Here is a 23,941-nt window from a genome sequence, read left to right on the forward strand (position 1 = left end):
TGCCTCTAAACCTTTTCTAGTTCCAGGAGAGCCTTTTTGTAGTATGGTGCCCAAAATTGTGCACAGTATTCAAGATGTGTCCTCTGTCAAGACCGACTGATTTTGTGAATCCATTAACCTTGGACCAACCGAAGGTGTTGGTGCCGGAGTATGGTGGAAACAGGGAGGACGAAGAAAGTTCAGTTTCATATATTTATTAGAAAGCTACAATTCCAGTTAGGAGTTAAATGACAATCATTAGACACCATATATAAACTGATGTACTGCAATGAATGGCATAACGATAAGCATGATCTGTATTAAAGATGCATTGACGAAATGTTCATATGAATAAGATAAAACGTGCCTGAAGATCAGTGAAGAATTATCCAATATAAATCAAAGATTGGTGCCAAACTGTAAAGATGTGTTAACTGGATATTGTAGACAAAGATGAATAACTGTGAAGACTTGTTACTGACGCTTAAAGGCTGAACTAGAGAACTGTGAAGAATTCTTTGATTGATGCAAAAACGTAGATACAATACTGAAAGAAGTACTTGCAGGTTGTGAAGATTATACTTGAAACACTGTGAAGAGCTGCAGCAGAAGACAACAGTGAGGAATGGGTTAACGGAGAGATGAGTAAACGAGGACCAGGATTAAGTAGAATCTTACACAGGTTGTGTGATTATAGCAGGCAGTCACTGAATGAACAGGGTAACCTCTCACGGGACTCCAGGAATCCACTTATTGCCACTTGGAAAGCAATTGACTGACAGCACAGCAGGGAGCTGGTGGATCACTTGCGGTGAAGGCTGCAGGCAGACCTCTGGGAGCGGAGGCAATATGAGGACCACTGGAATCACCCAGAAAATCACTGGGAGAGCATAGAGCTAGGGTACAGAGTAGCTACAACAAAGCATTGGCCAAGAGTGAAATAATCCCAGTCTATTTATAGGCAGCACAGGCACGGGATTGGCTAACACTCACCCACAGGTGCTCACAGGTTCTGCATTTGGTCTCCAACATGGCCACCTCCTATACTGCAGACACAGAGGCGACTCCTACCATTAGGTCCCCGCACTCCCGACTCCCAGAACCTGCATCACCTCTGCCACCGACCCCGGTATCGTCTGCAAACACTGGGGATAGCTGGTCCTCACAATTGTTCAACGCAAGGGGGAGAGAGCATCTGGTCCAGCTGCCTTATGTGGGTTCTGTCTCTTAAAAAGTTTGTTAATGTCTCTCTCCTGAAGTGAGAGAGGTGCAATGGGGGAGAGGAGGTAGTCATCTGAGTCCATTATGTGGATAGGGGTATTGTCTCTGTTCAGACTGGGACGAAAGGGTGTGATAGCTGTGGGGATAGGCTGAGTATGTGGCTCAACGTCAGGACTGTTCCATTGTCTGTCAAATTTGTAATAGAACTCATTCAGGTCATCTGTGAGTTTGAGATCATTCATAGAGTGGGGGGGATTTGGCTTTGTAGTTTAATCTCCCTAAATCCCTTCCAGATTGATAAGGCGTCATTGGCAGAGAATTTCTGTTCCAGCTTCTCAGACACCTGTCGTTTGGCCTTCTTGATCGCCTTGCCAAACGAGGACTCAGCCAATAAAAACCTGTCCCTGTCTCCACTCTTGAATGCTATCTCCTTCTTCAGATGAAGCTGTCTGAGTCTTGCTGTGAACCAGGGTTGGTCATTGTTGCAACTCACCCTGGTGCACGTTGGAATACAAGCACCCTCACAAAAACTGATGTATGAGGTCACAGAATCTGTATATTTATTCAGGCTATTGGAGACAGCCCTAAACATTTTCCAGGCTGTTTTCAAGGCAGTCACGCAGTACCTCCACTGCTTCTATGTTGTTCCAATTCTTCCCCCCCACGGCAGGTTTAGGTTTCTGCCTATATGCCAGGATCAGATGAATAAGAGCGTGCTCATATAGTCCCAGATCTGCTCATGGGAACACATGATAATCTCTTCTGATAAGTAACCCAAAACCACCTCCTCCCTGGCTGGACATTTAATTAGCTGTTTATATTTGGAGAGATTGTAAGATTTCCCTTGTTAAAAATCTCCAAGGACAATAACCGGGGAGTCCAATTCCCTCTCTCCATGCCTAATATTTAGTCAACAAATCGGCTTGCAGGTGAAAACATTGTGCCTAAGAGGTGAGCTGTTTCAAAATCTTCTGCTGCCTCTCTGATAAGATAACTTATTCACTGTCTTGATACTGACAGCGGACTATTTGAAAACTCTGTTGAAGAAAGCTAGCGAGCTATGACAGATCCCATATATTTAACAATTTCCCTTTTTAAGAATAATAATAATAATTTGAAAAGTATTGTAATGTGGTAAAACCTCATAAACAGGCTCCTCCAACTGGGTTATTGTCAAAGGTAACCCTATTAATAGGTGAAAGTAGGCGCAAGGTGAAAACAACCATTTCCTCCCTCAAAAGGGTTTATTTTAAAATTTGACCAGTCCTTGGTTTTTATACCTAAAAACTTTTTTTTTTGTAGTATTTCTGAAACTCTTTCTTGTATGCCTGTATCTTGACTTCTATAACAATCTACAAGGGGCTTGTTTGGAAGGAGTATAACCTTTTTGGGCTTTGCTGAAATAAAAAATAACTAACATCTGTTCCTAAGATTTTTGGTCCTGGACAAATACACACTAAATGCCTTCATTAAATCTAGTATCTTATTTTTACTCTCCATTGACAGTGGGTAAAAACAATGGTCAAACAAAATGAAATGTAGATACCACCTTTGGTAAGAAAGTTGGTGTCAGATTGTGTTTGGTCTGTGTCCCCGGAGGGGGCGCTAGTGGGTCAGTGGAGGTAGGAGGAAAGAAACGAGGAGGTTGTATCATGTTCTTGCGCATGAGCGCAATGGTATTTTATTAGCAGATAAGTTTTAAACAGAAATGCAGCAGAAATAATAATATCAGATGAGAAAGTCAAATACTTGGAATGATAACAAATAGTCTATGGCAATGGATGATAGGTGACTTGAGAAATCATATCCGGAAATAAAACAACAGAATGAATGTCAATGAAATGATTCTGGTTTGGGAACCAGAGCAGGGTTTTAAAACAGAGAACTAAGGCAGTAAATGGATATTGCAAACCTGAGCATAAGCAGGAGACCAACTCACAGTGCAGGTGATGAGGCACTGGCAGCAGCAAGCTGTGTCACAGGTGGAGGAATGAACACACCTGGAGTTTAGTCTTCAACTGCAGGCTGAAGCACACAAGGTGGTGATGAGTGTGAAGCCCAATGCAGGTTGCTGGTATTGCTGAGCCTTGAAGTTCCACGGGAGCAAACAGAATCACCAGGAGTATAAGTTCTTAGCAGAGAACCAGGAACTCAGGAGAAACAGGAGCCGATCCTTTCATGCAGGTTGTCAGAATGACACGAAGTCCAGGATGCCTGTGAGGTGAAACTGTAGCCTCCTATATACCCCATGGTGTGCAGGGATTGGATGGAGGAAAGGACAGTGGGTGCGGCCACGCACCGGATTGGCCGCAGCATACTAGCTGTTTGGAAACTGTCATGGCGGCGCCCACGCCGCGGCCCAGCGGGGACGCGGCGCGCACACGCCCGCTGGCTCAGGAGTGTTCCCAGGACCTTGATGATGTCCCATGGCAGGGGCATAGGCGACAGGTGACCGCAGGGAGCCAGGACGGAGTCCGCAGCGGCGGACGGATGCCAGTCTGGTAAGTCGATTCCTGACAGTACCCCCTCCTTTAGGGGTGGACACCGAACACCCACGTGGTTTGGAGGGATGAGTGCTGTGGAAGACACGGACCAACCTAGGAGCATGGACATCAGATGAATTCACCCAGCTTCTCTCCTCTGGGCCATAACCGAACCAATCGACCAGGTACTGGAGACGTCCATACCGGCAACGGGAGTCCAGAATCTTATTGATCTCAAATTCCACGCCCCGCTGAGTTCGAACCTTGGGACCTACTGGAAGAGTATTCTGAAAGCGGTTTAGGATTAGAGGTCTGAGGAGAGAAATGTGAAAGGCATTAGAAATACGAAGTGAAGGTGGTAATTTCAACTTGTAAGCCACTGGGTTGATGACACTCTCAATAGGGTAAGGACCAATGAAGCGTGGTGCAAACTTCATGGATGGGACCCTGAGACGAAGGTTGCGGGTTGATAACCAAACCCTGTCCCCCGGTTTCAAATGGGGAACCGCACGTCTCTTGCGGTCGGCGTAGATCTTGTATCGACTGGAGGCTTTTTTGAGGGAAACATGAATTCTTTTCCAAATGGAGGAAAACTGAGTCAGAGCAGTAGTGGCAGCAGGAACATCCAAGTGAGGGAGTTCTTGGAATTCAGGTACTCGGGGATGTTGCCCGTAGACTGCAAAGAATGGTGTCGTGTCTGTAGCAGTGTGGTAACGAAAGTTATGGGCAAACTCGGCCCATGGGAGCAGATTGAACCAATCATCCTGGGAGGATGTCACATATAACCTTAGAAAAGTCTCAAGTTCTTGGTTGACTCTCTCTGTCTGCCCATTCGTCTGAGGATGGTATGATGACGAGAATTTCAATTTTATCTGCATGGCAGAACAGAGGGCCCTCCAAAACCTCGCTACAAACTGTACCCCCCGATCAGATATTATTTCGGAGGGTAAACCGTGTAAACGGAAGATCTCCTGTAGGAAGATCTGGGCAAGTTTCGGGGCAGAAGGGAGACCCTGGAGAGGAACGAAATGAGCCATTTTGGAAAATCTGTCCACTACAACCCAAATAGTGTTATGTCCCTGAGAAGGTGGAAGATCAGTGATAAAATCCATTGATAGGTGAGACCAAGGACGATTAGGGACAGATAAGGGTTGTAACTGACCTGCTGGAGACTGACGAGGAGTCTTGTGCTGCACACATTTCGGACAGGATGCCACGAAATCCTGGATGTCCACTTTCATCTTCGGCCACCAATATGACGCAGAAAGGAACTTGAATGTCTTCAGGACACCAGGATGACCAGTGAACTTGGATTGGTGGGCCCAAGCTAGCAACTTGGGACGGAGTTCTGGGGAAACAAAAGTCTTACCCGGAGGTGGAGCTGGAGAGACTTGAGAGGCAGCGAAAACCACGGGACTCAAGATGGAATGTGGCACAGAGTCAGATGTTCCCTCTTCTGATTCCATGGACCGGGATAATGCGTCGGCTTTCACATTCTGTGAACCTGGGCGGAAATGAAGCCTAAAATTAAAACGTGAGAAAAACATAGCCCACCTGGACTGGCGAGGGTTAAGGCACTGAGCTGCTTTTAGGTATAGCAGGTTTTTATGATCCGTGAAGATGTTAAACGGATGTTTAGCCCCTTCTAGGAGATATCTCCATTCCTCGAGAGCCAGTTTGATTGCCAGTAACTCTTGATCTCCCACGGAGTAGTTAGCTTCTGCGGGAAGAAACTTGCGAGAAAAGAATCCACAAGGGTGAACTTTCCCATCAGATCCCTTCTGGGAGAGAACAGCTCCAACCCCAACTGTAGAGGCATCTACCTCCAACTCGAACGGCCTGTTGACATCTGGCTGTGACAGCACTGGAGCAGACATAAAGGCTAGCTTGATCTTCCGGAAGGCTGCCAAGGCTTCTTCTGACCAGTTGGAATGATCTGCCCCTTTCCGAGTCAGGTTGGTAATAGGAGCGATGAGAGTGGAGAATCCTCGAATAAATTTTCTATAATAGTTGGCAAAACCCAGGAACCGCTGGATAGATTTGAGGGAGTTTGGAATGGACCAATTGGCAATGGCTTCTAATTTTGCCGGGTCCATCTGAAGATCCGATCCGGAAATTATATACCCCAGGAAGGGTATAGAGGGAACTTCGAAGGTACATTTAGATAATTTCCCGTAGAGACGGTTCTCACGAAGACGTCGGAGAACTTCACAGACTTGTAGGCGATGAGATGGAAGGTCTTGAGAAAAAATAAGAATATCATCTAAGTAAACAACAAGGTACTTATACAGGACATCACGAAAGATCTCGTTCACGAAGTGTTGGAATACTGCTGGAGCATTACTTAACCCAAATGGCATTACCAGGTATTCATAATGGCCATCTCGAGTGTTGAAGGCTGTCTTCCACTCGTCACCACTCCGGATTCTGATGAGATTATAGGCACCGCGGAGATCTAACTTGGTGAAGATGCGAGCCCCCTTAACTCTATCAAAAAGTTCGGTAATAAGTGGTAGAGGATAACTATTCTTGATGGTAATGTCATTGAGACCCCGATAGTCAATGCATGGACGTAATCCACCATCCTTCTTTTTGACGAAGAAGAAACCTGCACCAGCGGGTGATGATGACGGACGGATGAATCCTTTCTGAAGATTCTCTTTGATGTAATTACTCATCGCCTCTGTTTCAGGAACAGACAAAGGGTAGGTGCGCCCCCTGGGTGGCTTCTTGCCAGGAAGGAGATCGATGGGACAATCCCATTCCCTATGGGGCGGCAGGATATCAGCAGCCTTTTCACAGAAGACGTCTGCGAAGTCTTGATAAGCTGCTGGGAGTGTTAGCTGTGACTTTACTTCGGTAGACTTGATGGGACACACTTGGGCTAAGCAGGAATGATGACAGTGTGAACTCCATGAGGTAAGCTGCAACGTTGTCCAGTCGAACTGTGGGTTATGTAGTTGAAGCCAAGGCATGCCCAAGACAATCTCCTGGGTGGCTTGAGGGATGACCAGGAACTTGATCACTTCTGAATGGAGAAATCCAACTCCCAGAACCACTGGGGTAGTTTGATGTGAAATGTTCCCTTTAGAGATTCTACTACCATCCACAGCAGTAATGTATACAGGATAAGAGAGTTCACAGGTAGACAAGCAAAATTTGTTTACCGCAGCTTGGGTGATAAAATTTCCTGCAGCACCGCAGTCCACTAATGCTGACGCAGACTGGAGCCCAACGGAAGTTTCTAGCGTTACTGGAAGAATGAGATCTTGTTGAGAAGGAGCTTGACTGAATGATCCTAACTTGACTCCTCCCTTACAAGTCAGGATCTGGCGTTTCCCGAACGCATCGTGCAGGAGTTAATTTGATGACCCGCAGCAGCACAGTATAGGCAAAGCCTCTCTCGTATTCTTCTTGCCCGCTCCTCAGGGGTTAGGCGGGACCTATTTACCTGCATAGGCTCGTCAGAAGAAGGAGGCTGAAACTGTACAGAAGGTATGAACCTTACTCTGCGAGGCTCACTCCGAGCGCGTTCATTATTGCGTTCGCGGATGCGAGAGTCCAGCTTTATACACAGGGAGATCAAGTCAGACAGTTGAACAGGAATGTCACGGGTTGCCAGTTCGTCCTTGATCCGATCCGAAAGTCCGTGCCAGAAGGTTGCTACCAGAGCTTGGTTGTTCCATTGGACTTCTGCAGCCAACGTCTGGAACTGGATGACATATTGTCCCATGCTTCGGTTACCTTGACGAAGTTGGATCAGGTCTGCCGAAGCTGATGTTGCACGACCAGGCTCGTCAAAGATCCGTCTAAAGGTTGACACGAAGTCTGAGTAGTTATTGATCAGAGGGTCAGCACGTTCCCACAGAGGAGACACCCAATTCAGAGCAGATCCAGAGAGTAAGGAAATGATGTAGGCAACCTTGGACCTTGGTGTAGGAAAGTTATGTGGCAATAACTCAAACTGTATTTCGCACTGATTAAGAAACCCGCGACATAATTTAGGACTGCCATCATATTTGCTCGGCACGGGCAGGTGCAGACGTGACACTGGAGCTGATGCAGCCGACATAGAAGAACTTGCAGCACTGGCAGGTGCTGGGGTAACAGTAGGTGAGAGTACACTTGGCAGGGACTGCTGCAGTGTATCCAATCGGGAGGACATCCCTTGTAGAAAGTGAAGCATCTGCTGCTGCGCAACCTCTTGACCATCCAGACGGGAGACCAGATTTTGCAAGGCCTCTGACCCCACACTCCGTCCACCATCCGAGTCCATCGATCCTGGACTTACTGTCAGATTGTGTTTGGTCTGTGTCCCCGGAGGGGGCGCTAGTGGGTCAGTGGAGGTAGGAGGAAAGAAACGAGGAGGTTGTATCACGTTCTTGCGCATGAGCGCAATGGTATTTTATTAGCAGATAAGTTTTAAACAGAAATGCAGCAGAAATAATAATATCAGATGAGAAAGTCAAATACTTGGAATGATAACAAATAGTCTATGGTAATGGATGATAGGTGACTTGAGAAATCATATCCGGAAATAAAACAACAGAATGAATGTCAATGAAATGATTCTGGTTTGGGAACCAGAGCAGGGTTTTAAAACAGAGAACTAAGGCAGTAAATGGATATTGCAAACCTGAGCATAAGCAGGAGACCAACTCACAGTGCAGGTGATGAGGCACTGGCAGCAGCAAGCTGTGTCACAGGTGGAGGAATGAACACACCTGGAGTTTAGTCTTCAACTGCAGGCTGAAGCACACAAGGTGGTGATGAGTGTGAAGCCCAATGCAGGTTGCTGGTATTGCTGAGCCTTGAAGTTCCACGGGAGCAAACAGAATCACCAGGAGTATAAGTTCTTAGCAGAGAACCAGGAACTCAGGAGAAACAGGAGCCGATCCTTTCATGCAGGTTGTCAGAATGACACGAAGTCCAGGATGCCTGTGAGGTGAAACTGTAGCCTCCTATATACCCCATGGTGTGCAGGGATTGGATGGAGGAAAGGACAGTGGGTGCGGCCACGCACCGGATTGGCCGCAGCATACTAGCTGTTTGGAAACTGTCATGGCGGCGCCCACGCCGCGGCCCAGCGGGGACGCGGCGCGCACACGCCCGCTGGCTCAGGAGTGTTCCCAGGACCTTGATGATGTCCCATGGCAGGGGCATAGGCGACAGGTGACCGCAGGGAGCCAGGACGGAGTCCGCAGCGGCGGACGGATGCCAGTCTGGTAAGTCGATTCCTGACAGTTGGATTCGATCTTAGAACAATTTTATCCTCAGTTAGAAAGAGGTCATTTTTTGGAATTCTTCAAAACTTTCTGATTGTGCTAAAAACACCAACTACAGTGACATCCATCTCAGTGAGACTTCTCCATCAGAGCCCTGAGCACACAGTTGGAACCACAAATGACATAATGGAGGTACAAACTCTCTTCATTGCTTGGAAAAACTAATTCATGTGAAGTCAATTTAGTATCCAAGAAAATATAAAAATTTTCTGGTTAGACTTTGTGTGTATAAGGCAAGAACATTGCGGAGTTCACCCTGTAAATATTAAGGGTATATATATTTGGAATATAAATTTATATAAAACTCGACCTTTAGTAAATTTACCCATATGTACAGTATGTTTCTCTTTCCTATGGTCTGATATAAGAATTTTTCCATTAAGGGCCTACGTTGATTGCCTTCTGTCCATATAATATCAATGGTAAGGAATCCTTGACTCTCATTCCCATCTTGGGCAATTAGACAGAAGTAGAATACATGACTACAGTAAGCTGTTCTTTGTTTTCAATTTGGTATGAACAATTTATTAGCATGAGCACATTTCTGGATATTGCAGTTCCAAAATATACTACATTAGTAGACACTATTTCCAACCCATAACCTCAGATTTACACACTAGATCAACAACCAATATACTGGGAAAGGGCTCTCACCCACAAAAGGAGAGTGTTGTAAAAAATAAATAACTGATACTGTATAATTGCAATATTATCCTGTGCCTGCCTTAGAACCCTGCTTACACTGCTGTACCATTACCTGCACTCATAGTAGATTATTTCAATGTAAGCAAATCATAAGCAGATGTAATAGGTTTACTTGAAAACTGCTATTTGAAAAATATTAATATTTGTGAGAGTTTTAACAAAATATACTGCATACTACAATGTCTAAAGTTAGCGACCTAACCATTGCTTTCATGGCTTGATCAATTACTTCAGCTCTTGTAAGATTTTGATCGTTATTTACAGTTTGTCATGGACACTTATAAATTATTGTCTTCCGCCTACAGTAATTGTACTGCTTATACAAACTATCCAGTCTCATAATATCTGTGAACATCCCCTCACTGACGAATTCTGTCTTCATATCAATTCTTCATTGCAAGCTATCTTATCTTGCATCTTCACCTCTTAAAGAAAAGCATAAGAATCCTTCCAGTACCCACTACACAACTTTAATTTCTCTTTACTTGAGCCTGAACGCTAACCCTGAATGTATTTAAGCTTAAGTGACACCAGTGTAAAGTACAAACACTATAATAAAACAAACAAACAAAAAAAAAACCAGACAAAAATAACATGTGATTTCAGGGTACTGATTTATTATTTTTAAATTATTATTATGATCGTCTTTTTGAAATATTTGAAAACACTATTTCAAATCTTAACCTTAAATTCAGCTAAGATCCAGTTTACTGATGTGTAGTAAAAATGACACATTGTAATGTAAACTATACAAACATATAGTACAAAAACGTTTTAACATACAGATAGATTTGCGTGAAATTGTCAAAAATTATATCGCACTTACAAGACAAAAAAATAATAATATTTTAATTATTATTGGGCACACTTGGTAAATCTTCAGTTAGCCTATACCTTACTCAAGGATCGGAAATGTCCCTATAAAAGAACATCATAAGAAATATCAAATCTAGTATTAGGTGTAGATCAATAAATTAAGATTAACTATGATGTTTTACTTGTCACTGCTCCTCTCCAAGAGTAGTGTGGGACAACAGCTTTTCCTGTTCCAATCAAACAAACAGAATTAATGTATGTGCAAGCAGACAGGGTATGCTGTATACGTAAAGGATCTGTCAGTTTAAGCAAACAGCACAGAAGAGTATATAGAAAACACAGGATATAAAGTTATCATATTAAGGCAGGCATTCCCATCCTCGGTCCTCAAAGCACACTGACAGGCCAGGTCATAGGAGGTAATTCAGTTGATCGTAGCTGTGCTAAATTTAGCACAGCTACGATCATCCACACTGACATGCGGGGGGACGTCCAGCACAGGGCTAGTCCACCCCGCATGTAAGGCCCGCCCCCCCGCACAAGTACAAAAGCATTGCACAGCGGCAATGTTTTTGTACTTGAAGAGTAACTCCCTACCTACCAGCGCAGCTCCTGCGTGCTGGCAGGGAGTTACTCGTCGTTGTGATGGTCGCAGTGGCTGCGTGTGATGTCACACAGCCACTGCGGGCCGCCCCCCCCCATGGTCCGGCCACTCCTGCTTTGGCCGGACTACGCCCACAAAACGATGACCAAACGCCGCCGTGCCGCCCCCTCCCGCCCTGCAAACGCCTCTGTCTGTCAATCAGGCAGAGGCGATCGCAGGGCAACGACAGGCTTCGGCTGTCTGGCATGCGCCGGCGCACTGTGGCGTCGGCGCATGCGCACTTCTGACCTGATCACTGCGCTGCGATGAACAGTAGCATGCGACCAGGTCAGAATGACCCCCATAGTGATAGCCATGCTTGAACACAGGTGACTTAATTAGTACCTCAGTTGTTTTGATTTAGCCACATGTGCTTAAGCCTGGATATCACTAATACCTGCACTGGTAGTGTGCCTCGAGGACCAAGGTTGGGAATGTCTGTATTAGGGTCTACCCAGGGGATTTGCATAATTTCACAATCTTATTCAAAGAGCAATGAACTCTCATCCAAATTCTTTATTTCTGCATAATTGTCATAAATAACATGTCATTTGGAAAATTGTGTATTGGATTTTATATTCTGTCTTTACTGTAGAGTAGACAAAGCAGCTGATGCCGGTATTGGATAAAAAGCAACAAAAGCACGTGCTGATGCAAACCCAATCGTGGGTAAAAATAGGAGCATACACTTTATATCTGAGTTTCCCAACTCCGCCATTACAGTCCAGTTTTTAAGGATATCCATGCTTGAGCACAGATGAATTAATACCTCAGTCAATTTGATTTTAACACCTGGACTCTAGCATGGATATCCTTAAAACCTGGACTGGTAATGGCAGAGTTTGAGAAACTCTGCTTTATATACTGACCATTAAAGTGTATATGCTGTATGATTTATCCTGCTGACTAAAACAAAAGAATATCCATATAAATGAAATGCTTTGGTTAGAAATTCGCCTTGGGGGTTGAAGATGCTGTGTTCCCAGAAGTGTAGTCCCAGGGTAACAAGATAAACAGCACTGTATAAACCATCAGTGTCCTGTAAACTTAAATGATGCTCATTGTTACAAAGAGCATTTTAAAAGGAAAGTCGAAAGAGTATGCCCACATATCCCTTCTCCAGTATCAGGGCCCACCCGAGCTCTCAGCGACCCTGCAATTGGCAGATGTACAACCACACGAGTAATGGACATTACCAAGTTTTAAAGCACTGCATCTAAACAGTATCATGTAAAAAAACAACAACAGTGTTCCAATCAATATGGGAGTGCCGAACACATGAAAAACTGTCTTGAGAATACATTTCACTTAAAATGATTGATTATCATAACCTTCCAAAAACTGTGTGTAAGCAACTAGTCTGAGAAGCACTGGTCCAGAATCTTATTAAGTGCACAAAACACAAATGCTGTCCACTGTCATTATCAACACACAGGTGATACTGTATTTATTCCATCATCGAAGCATAGACCTAAAGAAAGAATTAGGAGGACACAGTAGCCATATTTCACAGTAAGTGGAAAATTGTGTCTACAATGCACATTTTATGTGTAAGTAAATGCCTTAGAAGTACGATACATTACTGTGTTTTGTTAAGGTGGGAAACTTTGATATAGAGATTAGACTGTACGTCCGTTTCCACTTTTTCCTATGAAGATATAAATAACTAATAAAACATATCCATAACCACAGGGCACAATTATTCTAAAGATTGTGATTGGCAGGAGGTTCGTTACTGTCTGTTACAGCAGACTATTGGAAAACACGCATCATCCACTATAATCTACATTGGTTTGGTGACCAATAGATTATCATGTGTAAAATTGCCTACTTCAGCTGCAAACCACTGAGAATATAAGGCAGGTTTATTAACAAACATTGAGGCACTGTGAATGAAAGGTTCCAATAATTGTATAACCCACATATTACTGTAATATTATGATCCTCTCTCTAATCAGACTTTGAGAAACTGCGGCTCACAAGCCGTTGTGGAACTAGAAGTCCCAGTATGTTCAGACAAACATTCCAGAGCAGAAGAAAACCACAAGTCGCCCTAACAATATATATACTACTAGGATTCCTTTTCATCAAACCTAACTTTTTAACATTGTACATTTTCATCTTTAAATGTAAAAAACGATTTTGCTAAACATTCCTGAAATGTGATATTTTTATTCATGTCCTTATTGTAAACATGAATAGGAATGATCCATTGCTAGCAACGGTAGGATATGTTGCTATTAAGTGTTGTGTCATTTTTACTGTTGTAGAAAATTTCTGTAGTCTTTTTAAATCAAACATTAATATTTGTTTATACATAAATTAATGTAAACATAATTATGCTTAGCCCCTAGAGATAAATAACAAGGGTTATTCCTAATATTGTGCTATTTATTGAAATAAAGCAGCAACGGTTCATACATATGGTATTACTCACAAAAGGCAACTATAAATAAGGCCAATGCATTTTCAGTCAAAATACACGCATGTGTTGAGGTTGAAATTTGACTCTTCTGAAAGAATTATCAAGCGCTTCCCATTACTTCAGAATGACTACCAGTTGCCTTCACAACAAAGTTCTAGCAGTAGAAGTGTCCAGTTCAGGTTACTTCAGTGCAGAGACCTCGGTGTTCACTTGGGCTGATACACTGGCCGGAATAATGTTTAGATATATGTCATACTGTTGGTCCATGCCCAGGTAGCTGTCACTCATCAAATACAAAGTGTAAATGTATCTAGGGAACGGAAGGAAAATAATAGGATTAAGGAATGTGACTTCATCAATGTTCTCATTGGATTATAAATTATAAATCATGAACATTAATATTAATAATTCTGCTATGTATAATATTAAACACTAATAATGCAACTACTACTTACCTTCCAACATTCTCTGGAGTGTAAAATGCAAGGGACACTGTGCTCCTGTTTCTTACGTAGCCCACTCTTTTTAGTGCAACAAGCTCTTTTTTGTCCACCTCACCCAAGACTACAAACCATCCCTCGTCCTTTGCCTTTGGGAACTTTGGAGCAATTGCTTTACTATCTTGCTTTCCCTAAAATGAATACAATATAAGTAGAATAATGTAAGATTTAAATTTTGGTAGAACAATATACATTACATATTATTTAAACACAATGTCTGCAGAGTTAAAAATATTTTTCCAGCAACTATCTTTTGTTTGCCAATCTATTTATTAATCAAATAATTAATTATTAATCAAATAAGCTTAAAATGATGTGGCACTGGAAAATTGGCAATGGTTGCCATAGAAGCCATCACTCGCACAATGTCCAAGATACAACATACAGGAAGTGAATCTGTGCAGATAAGAAAGCCTTGGTTAGGGGTTTGATGCACAGTTAGGGAGGGAGAGGGGGGGGATTAATTTGGAGGGGCCTGGGTTCGCCGAACCTCACCCTGAGTATACTTACCATGATCTGGGAAGTGTGTCCCTCCTCCTCCACAGCTCCGTCTTCCCAGTGACAACTTTGGGAAGATGGCACTGCACAGTGAAAGCAAAGACTCTCTGCTCTCCAGTGCACATGCACCATCTTCCCAAATATCAGGTTTCGTTTTGAAGTCCTTGCCAGCACTGTATTTTCACTCTATAGCAGAGTTCGGGATGGAAGACTGTAGCCGCTAGGGCCAGTTGCATAGATGCCATTTTAAGACTTTTTCAACCTGGGATAGGTCGCTTCCCCTGCACCCTCCCAGGCTACTCCACTATGCTGACTCTATCCTGAGATGTCACTACTGTACCTGGTATTAAAAAGAAAAGCTTTCTGATGGGCAATAAATTGCTTACAGTCACTACACTCATAGCCTATGAACATAGCAATAAATTGCAGTTACTATGGCAGGCCTGGCCAACCTGTGGCTCTCCAGCTGTTGTGAAACTACACTTCCCAGCATGCCCTGCCATAGTTTTAACTTTCCCTAATAGCAAAACTGTGGCAGGGCATGCTGGGATGTGTAGTTTCACAACAGCTGGTGAGCCACAGGTTGGCCAGGCCTGTACTATGGTAACGTCACAACAACAAAAAAAATCTCTGATTTGTCACGTTAACCCTATGTTAAGTTGGAAAAAGTGGAATCAAACCCATAATGGACTAATCAGAGATAAAGTTGTCTAATCTGCTTTAGACACTTTTCATTCATGCCTTTAAAAAAAATAGTTATGGGCTGCAGTTTTTTATCTTAACCATATTTTGGTGGTGGGTTTTGTATGCCTGGATTGTTTTTTAAGTCCAGTTTAGCCCAGTGTATATTTAGAGTAATCTGTACTTTAATCCAATAATGGATACTTGGGCTAGTACAAAGATGTACACAAACCGCAGCTGGCCATACACTGGCACTATAGTCTAGCTCGAAATTGGCTAAACAATGGTCTGGTGTATCAGAAAAGTTGGACAACCAAACCAAATGATCCACAACGTTTTCATCCGTTTTCAGGCTGTGAACCATCATCGTTCAGTACCAGATCATTAATATCAGTTGTTTGGTCGGCTGGTTTGCTTGATTATCGTGCAGTGTATGACTAGCTGTAGATACAATTATCTATATTGAAAAGTAGGAGAGACCACTAACAAATACAAATGTAGGAAGCACTGAAAGGTTGTTGTGGTGTAGCGCTGATTACAGAAGCATCTGCTGGCTAAGAGAGGAAGAGTTAGTGCCATGATACAATAATCCTGTACCTATGATTTAGATAATCATGACAGTGTACAAGAACATATAGATGACTTCAGTAAACTCCAACACTACATAAGAGACACATGTGGAGAAGGGTATGAACATATCTGCGTCATATGTTAAGGATTATCTAGTATGATTACGAGTTCCATACAATATACTGTACTAAACTGAATTATTGTGGCAATGACCATGTTATTCTAAAGGCTGGATTCAATTAGCCACGCTAATCACTGCAGGCTTGAAGCAGTGACCAGGGCTATTTCATTGCAGCCCATCCGCAAACTGCACTTAGTGCGGATTTTGTTTGAGCCAGAGAGATACGCGGTAAGTAGGGCTTTATGCCTTTATTGCGAGTGCCGCAAATGTATTATCACACAGCTCTGGGCATTTATCCCTGAATCCACAAGTTAACGCGTGTTATCCATGGAATTACTGCGCATGTAGAAGGGCTTGTAATCGAATAGCTCTGGGAGTAAAAGAACGAGGCTACAAGCATTTTCCTTGTGCAGTAATTAGCGCGGCTAACTGAATCCAGCCCTTAAAGTGTAACCTTGTGTTCCTGATTAAAAAGATTATAATGAGGAATTTGGACATCTTAAAGGGAATATCAAGCTCTGGTGTCAAAAGGAACACACCCAAAGTATGATATTTGGTTAACAATGCACTCTCTGTATAAAGCATCTTATTTATACCCACAGGTAAGGATTTCCTGATTCTGTGTATAACCCTTGTGCAAGCAAGAACTAACCCTCCCGCAAGGCCTTGACCAAGAATACCGTTATTGTTTCTTGTTTATAATTACATTTATTACAGATTTAACTACGGACTGCTTACCAGCGAATGGGTCGCATGTGCGGCCGCATCTCATTTGCGACTAGCCGCGCCCATTTGTGGGAGCTTACCTCCCTATGGCTCGCTGGTATGTACACAGATTCTGTGGACACTATAATCACTGCAAATGACGCGGCGCAACTATTAGCAGTGGCAGGTTCAATGAAGGAGGACCAGAGGTGTAACTAGGGCGGGGCAAGCAGGGTGCATGCTCTGGGCGACGTGGCAGGCCAAGCAGAGGGGGGCACTGCCAGCCAGGGCATCATACCCACTCTACACCGCATCCACCACCATTGTGCTGTAGCTGCCCGCTCATTACAACTGCACCACCAAGCAAGGCCCGTGGTGCTTGGCAGCATTACAGCTCCCAGCCTCCAATTCTGCCATGCCTCACTCATCCCCGCTAGCTCCTGGGTGAAGGTGAGAGGGGAGGGCGACAGGAGACATACAGAGAGGCATAGAATAAGTGGGGAGGGGGTACACAGAGGAAAAGAATAAAGGTGGAGGGGGGAGACCCACAGAGAGGCATAAACTAAGGATGGGGGGGGGGGGAAACACAGAGAGGCAAGTAATGAAGGGGGAAGGGGGAGACACACAGAGAGGCATATAATAAGTGTGGGGGGAGCAGGGATAAATGTATAAATGTCCTTTTTTTCATCTCTTATGCATGTGGACTCACTTCACCTCCAGATCGCAGTGAAGCGAGACTACATTTCAACGTAATGTATTATGTATGAGTCAGCCAATGTGGGAGAGTGTTGGCATGGCACTAGTATGAATTATGCTTTGTGGTGCTACACTCTTATCCTACAGTGACATGTTTTCTAATGTTGGCGCTTTGATGCATTTATGTGCCATTTGAATGGTCTATAATAGCATACACTACTTTCTTAGAAATTCTTTTTAGCTTACTAAAAGGGATTTATCCCATACATGATTATCCTTTCTAGGTATCTTTCTCTTATACCATAAATGTTGTATTATATATTGGTGGAGTATTCCCTATATTACCATAAGTAGATACAGGCCTCTTGATTTGATGACAAGTTGTCTCGGTTTTTTGGCTCTATTATTGTTATGCCAGCTACTGTTGAGTAGAAGTTTTGTCACAGATCACTGGCTCTATTTTCAAGACATATGTTTAGACTACATTGGATACAGCCATTACATGTACTGACACACTGTCTTTTGGATGTACATAACTGCTCCATAGTGTGCGGTACTCTTATACATTTTGACATATGGAGTTATTGATGATCCAGACCGGTTAATACCATTTTGGTTATTTTTATATATTTGTCTTTTATTTCTATTTGCCTCACTTGATGTGATGCATTTTATACTGTGTTTATTAATGTTATGTTTTAAATTACCACTAATAGGGTAAGTGCCCCAAACCAAGATTATTTTTCTTTCTTTCTCCTTGCTTATAACATTTAGCAGCGATACAGAACTGGTTTATTGACAACTGGATGATTCAACAGCTGCATAAGCGCAGTCTCTGCTGTCTACTCTCCGTGAACTACACATTAGCCTGGATTTCAGAGGAGAAGTAAATAGGACTGCACATCTAAGGAATGCAAGATAGTAGTACCTGAGCAACGCTGGAAATTGACTGGTAATTAGTCTTCGCACAATACTGGGTCGCTGCCATTGATTGACATTTTACCTTTATGCTACGCCAACACATCTCTGCAGCCAGCCAGTTGTCAGTGGAGATATAAATACATTTATATTTACCAAGAGCTAGGATCTATTATGCACACTGAAAATGTACTAATAATATTGCATTTTATACTATTACTAATTTGTATGTAATATTTACTCTTTTTTTTATGATGATAGTCATCAGTTAAATACTAAATAATGTTAAGTGTCTTGATTGTTTGATTCTGCTATGCCAAGTTTTCTATTGTAAAGATTGCAGTGCCATCATCATTTTTATTTATTTTATACTTGTTTGAAGTATCACTGAGTTTCCACAAGCTCTTTTAGGTTGCTGCAGCTGTAATTATCAGTCAGTGGATTTATCCAGGTGATCAACTATTTGTTTGACCTGCACCTGATTGGTTGGGGAGATTGGTTTTACAATAAGCCTGAAATCTGCAGATAGAAAATGTGTGACTTTCGTACATAGGGGCTAATTCAGACCTGATCGTAGTGGCAAATTTGTTAGCAGTTGTGCAAAACCATGTGCACTGCAGGTGTGGCAGATATAACATTTGCAGAAAGAGTAAGTGTTTGGGTGGGTTATTTTGTTTCTGTGCAGAGTAAATACTGGCTGCTTTATTTTTACACTGCAATTTAGATTTCAGTTTGAATACACCCCACCCAAATCTAACTCTCTCTGCACATGTTATATCTGCCCCACCTGCAGTGCACATGGTTTTGCCCAACTGCTAACAAATTTGCTGCTACGATCAGGTTTGCATTACCTCCCATAGATTGCAAGATACTGACTGGGGAGAGCCTTAAGAAGTCAGTGTTGCCACAAGTTCCGGAGGTGAAAAGCAACAATGGTACTTAATACAGCGCTCCTAAACAAAGGAATGGTGCAGCCCCCAAAGAAAAAGACATCACCGATCTTCAAAGTCACAGTCAGAAAGTAGTTGATGGAAATGGCGCTCCTCTCTGTTTTTAATGTCCCTCAATAAAAAAAGAAAGAGTAACAAAACATAGTGTAGTATGTTTTTTGTTATGAATATACACCAGTAGTTGAGTAAACATAGAAGGGGGTGGGGAACCAAACACTGGGGGTAATTCCAAGTTGATCGCAGCAGGATTTTTGATAGCAATTGGGCAAAACCATGTGCACTACAGGGGAGGCAGATATAATGTGCAGAAAGAGTTAGATTTGGGTGGGTTATTCTATTTCTGTGCAGGGTAAATACTGGCTGCTTTATTTTTACACAGCAATTTAGATTGCAGATTGAACACACCCCACCCAAATCTAACTCTCTCTGCACATGTTATATCTGCCTCCCCTGCAGTGCACATGGTTTTGCCCAATTGCTATCAAAAATCCTGCTGCGATCAACTTGGAATTACCCCCACTGTCTTTAAAACCCCTTCCTAATGATTCAATTACCTCAGGTGTTACCTCAAAATTAAAATGAGGTAAATGTACATATTATAAGTGATGGAAATCCACAACCGGTCAGTAAGCACACCCCTTGTGGAGATATGATTACCGTACAAGTACCCCCAAACAAATGAGGTTTAGAAGCATAAACGTTTTTCAAGGCAAGACAGCATACATATGGATTCCTTAATAGTGCTTGCTCCACTTCAAGAACTCTCCAGATATATATATGGAAATTTTGACATTGTGTACTGTTATTAAGCCTATTATCTATAAGCACCCCCAAATCTTTTTCCACCACAGTTAGCCCTATAATTTCCCCATTTAGAGTGTATGATGATTGTGTGTTTTCTGTCCCAAAATGCATAATTTTGCATTTTTCTATATTGAACCTCATTCCCCATTTAGACGTCCAGGCTTCAAGTTTAAATAAGTCATTTTGTAGAGACTCCACATCGCTATCTGAATTAATTACCTTACGCAGCTTAGTATCATCCGCAAAGATTGACACTATGCTTTCCAGGCCTATTCCTAGATCGTTTATAAATATATGGAACAGTAGCGGGCCAAGTACGGACCCTTGTACTCAGTGGCGTAAGTTTGTCACAGTCGCCCGGAGGCAAGATAAATATTGGTGATTCCCTATTTCCTATATTAAGATAAATATATGTATGCATGTGTGCGTGTGTGTGTGTGTGTGTGTGTGTGTATATGGAGTGTTCTGAAAAAAATGATATACTGTATTTATTCATTTAATTGTCTTTTATTTTAAATCACACATTTCTTAGCAGTCATACCAAGGATTAGAACCCATGACCTGTTACACTAACAGCAGACACTTTACTGATGGAGCTATTTGCTCCTGTACAGGAAGCATGAGAATTCTACCTATATGAAGTTACGTGTAATTGTCAAAGAAGTATCTTCATATAGTTAAAATTCTCATATTTACTATACAGGAGCAAACAGCTTCATCAGTAAGGTGTCTGCTTCCAGTGTAATAGGTTGTGGTTTCTAATCCTGGGTATGACACTTGTAAAATGTGTATATTCACTCAGTATAATAAAAAGGGTGTGATTTGTAAGGTGCAGGGACCAGTGAGGAAGTCGGCCACTGAAAAGACAGCGGCAGCTATCAATTAACTGAATTCAATGGTGTCACAGAATGGGAGAAGAGGTGCCCCCCTTCAGAGCAGGAGCCCGGCGGCAGATGACTCCGTTGCCTCCCAGAGTTCTGCCTCTGCTTGTACTATTCTGCTGACTACTGGTGCCCAGCTGGAGAACATCCCGTTGACTACTACTCGTTGTACTGTTATCCAGCCAATTACCTATCCATGTACAAATAGTATATCCTAGACCAAGTTCCCTTAATTTGATGATCCGTCTCCTGTGAGGCACAGTATCGAAGGGCTTTTGCAAAATCTAAATACACCACATCCACTGCTTTACCCTGATCAAGATTCTCGCTCAATTCCTCGTAGAAGCTAATTAAGTTAGTGTGACATGATCTGTCCCTTACAAACCCATGCTGACTTTTGCTAATAATCTTATTAACCTGCAGATAATCCTCTATGCTATCCCTCATGATACCTTCCAATATTTTACCCACTATAGAGGTTAAGCTAACTGGTCTATAGTTACCAGGATTATTTTTAGTTCCCATTTTAAATAAAGGCACTACCTCCGCTATGTGCCAATCCTTAGGTACCCTGCCTGATCTGATTGAACTTTGGAAAATCAAGTATAGGGGTTTTGCTAGCTGTGACCTAAGCTCCATAATAATGGTGAATTATTAATCTTTATTTTGCTTAGTCTCTCCAGGACAACTTCCTCACTTAAACGAGCATCCAGCCAAGAGCCATTACCTTCACTACCGGTATGCACTACTCTCACCGACTGATCTTCCCTGGTGAATATTGAGGGAAAGAAATCCAGATGCTTTGCCATTGCACACATAAAACTCGGGCAATGTAAGAGTTGTAAACTCGCACCCTGGCACTGCTTCCAAATTCATCGACAACTTTGCTTCCTGGCTTTCTCACTTCCTCTCTTCTGACATTCCCTCCATTATCCTAGGTGATTTCAACATCCCTATTGACACCCCCACACAATCCCCTGCCTCTAAACTCCTTAACCTCACCTCTTCACTTGGTCTCTCCCAGTGGACCTCCTCACCCTCCCATGTTAATGGGAGCTCACTGGATCTGGTCTTCACTCACCGCTGTGATATTTCTGATTTTTCCAACTCCCCATTTCCCCTCTCTGACCACCACCTGCTCTCCTTTAACCTATCTCTCTCGACTTCCCCATCTCTACCTCCTAAGGCTACCATCGCTAAGCGTAACATTGAAGCTATTGACACCACATTCCTTTCCTCCCTGTTTGATTTACTTCTCTCTCCTATTCTCTCTCTCATGCCCTGAACAAGCCACTTCCACATACAATGCATCCCTTACTTCTGCTCTTGACTCTGTTGCTCCACCAACCACTATTCACCCTCGCAAAGTAACACCTCAACCCTGGCACACCAAATGCACCAGATATCTGCAAAAATGCTCACGTACTGCTGAGCGACACTGGAGGAAATCAAGCTCTAAGGCAGACTTCCTCCATTTCAAACTTATGCTCTCATCCTTCAGTGCTGCCCTTTCTCTTGCTAAACAGTCATACTTCAAAAACCTCATCTCCTCCCAGTCTTCCAAGCCCCTGCGCCTCTTTGCCACTCTCAACTCACTCCTCTGCCCACCTCCACCTCGTCTCCCTTCCTCACTCTCTGCTCTTGACTTTGACACTTACTTCACATCCAAAATTGACTCCATACGTCAGGACATCACATCACACCAGACCATCAGTAACCAGATTTCTCCCATCCCTTACCAACCCTCCCCATCCCTCGCACCTACTCTGACATCTTTCTCCCATGCATCTGGAGAGGAAGTCATGACCCTCATTCGTTCCTGTCCCCTCACCACCTCCCCACTTGACCCTATCCCCTCCCACCTCCTCCGCTACCTCTCTCCTTCTGGTTGTTCCCATCTTTCCCACCTTCTCAATCTATCCCTCTCATCAGGCACTGCCCCCTCTGCCTTCAAGCATGCACTCATCTCTCCTATTCTTAAAAAAACTACACTTGATCCAAACACTCTCTCCAACTACCGACCCATCTCTCTCCTCCCTTTTGCCTCCAAACTCCTTGAGCGTATTGTCTACAACCGCCTTACTTCCTTTCTTTCCTCACACTCACTGCTTGACCCATTCCAGTCTGGCTTCCGTCCTCTCCACTCCACTGAAACTGCCCTTACAAAAGTATGCAATGACCTCCATGCTGCTAAATCTAAGGGACACTACTCTATACTTATTCTACTTGATCTCTCTGCTGCTTTTGACACTGTGGACCATCCTCTCCTACTGCAAATTCTTCACTCCATTGGTCTGCGTGACACTGCCCTCTCTTGGCTGTCCTCCTACCTTTCTTACCGTTCTTTCTCTGTCTCCTCTCATGACTCCACCTCCCCCTCACTTCCACTAACTGTAGGGGTACCCCAAGGTTCTGTCCTTGGTCCTCTTCTCTTCTCTCTCTATACGTCCTCACTAGGTAAGCTCATTAGTTCTTTTGGTTTCCAATATCATCTCTATGCTGATGACACCCAAATCTATCTTTCCTCTCCAGACCTCTTCCCTGCTCTCCTCACTCGTATCTCCAACTGTCTCTCTGCTACCTCTTCCTGGATGTCCCAGCGCTTTCTTAAACTTAACATGTCTAAGACCGCGCTGATCATCTTCTCTCCCTCCCGCATAACCTTACCTCCTACAATCTCATTATCTATTGATGGCACTACTATCTCCTCTAGTCCCCAAGTGCGCTGTCTTGGAGTAATCCTTGACTCCTCCCTCTCCTTCAAACCACACATTCAGCACCTCTCACAAACCTGCCATTTTCATCTAAAATTTTTTTCCAGGATCAGACCCTTTCTGACCCAGGATGCTACTAAGACTCTTATCCACTCACTGGTCATCTCCAGACTGGACTACTGTAATCTGCTCCTGACTGGCATTCCTGACAAATACCTCTCTCCACTCCAATCTATCCTCAATGCTGCTGCCCGGCTCATCTTCCTAACCAAACGCACTACGTCCACCTCTCCTCTCTTACTAGACCTTCACTGGCTCCCCTTCCTTTTCAGAATCCATTTCAAGC

The 23,941-nt window shown here is 43.3% G+C and overlaps 1 protein-coding gene across 1 annotated transcript in view; it reads right to left on the reverse strand.

Moving 5' to 3' along the window:
- Positions 1-10,270: 10,270 nt before the first annotated feature.
- ASCC3 (activating signal cointegrator 1 complex subunit 3) overlaps positions 10,271-23,941 on the reverse strand; it is a 1,202,160-nt gene continuing 1,188,489 nt past the window's right edge. Inside the window, exons 41-42 of the mRNA XM_063917038.1 lie at positions 14,013-14,188; positions 10,271-13,867 (exon numbers count right to left, since the gene is read on the reverse strand). Coding sequence (XP_063773108.1) covers positions 13,738-13,867; positions 14,013-14,188 — 306 coding nt within the window. The 3' untranslated portion in view covers positions 10,271-13,737. The remainder of the gene's footprint in view (positions 13,868-14,012; positions 14,189-23,941) is intronic.

The sequence above is a fragment of the Pseudophryne corroboree genome, chromosome 4 (assembly GCF_028390025.1).
Source record: "Pseudophryne corroboree isolate aPseCor3 chromosome 4, aPseCor3.hap2, whole genome shotgun sequence".
NCBI lineage: Eukaryota > Metazoa > Chordata > Amphibia > Anura > Myobatrachidae > Pseudophryne > Pseudophryne corroboree.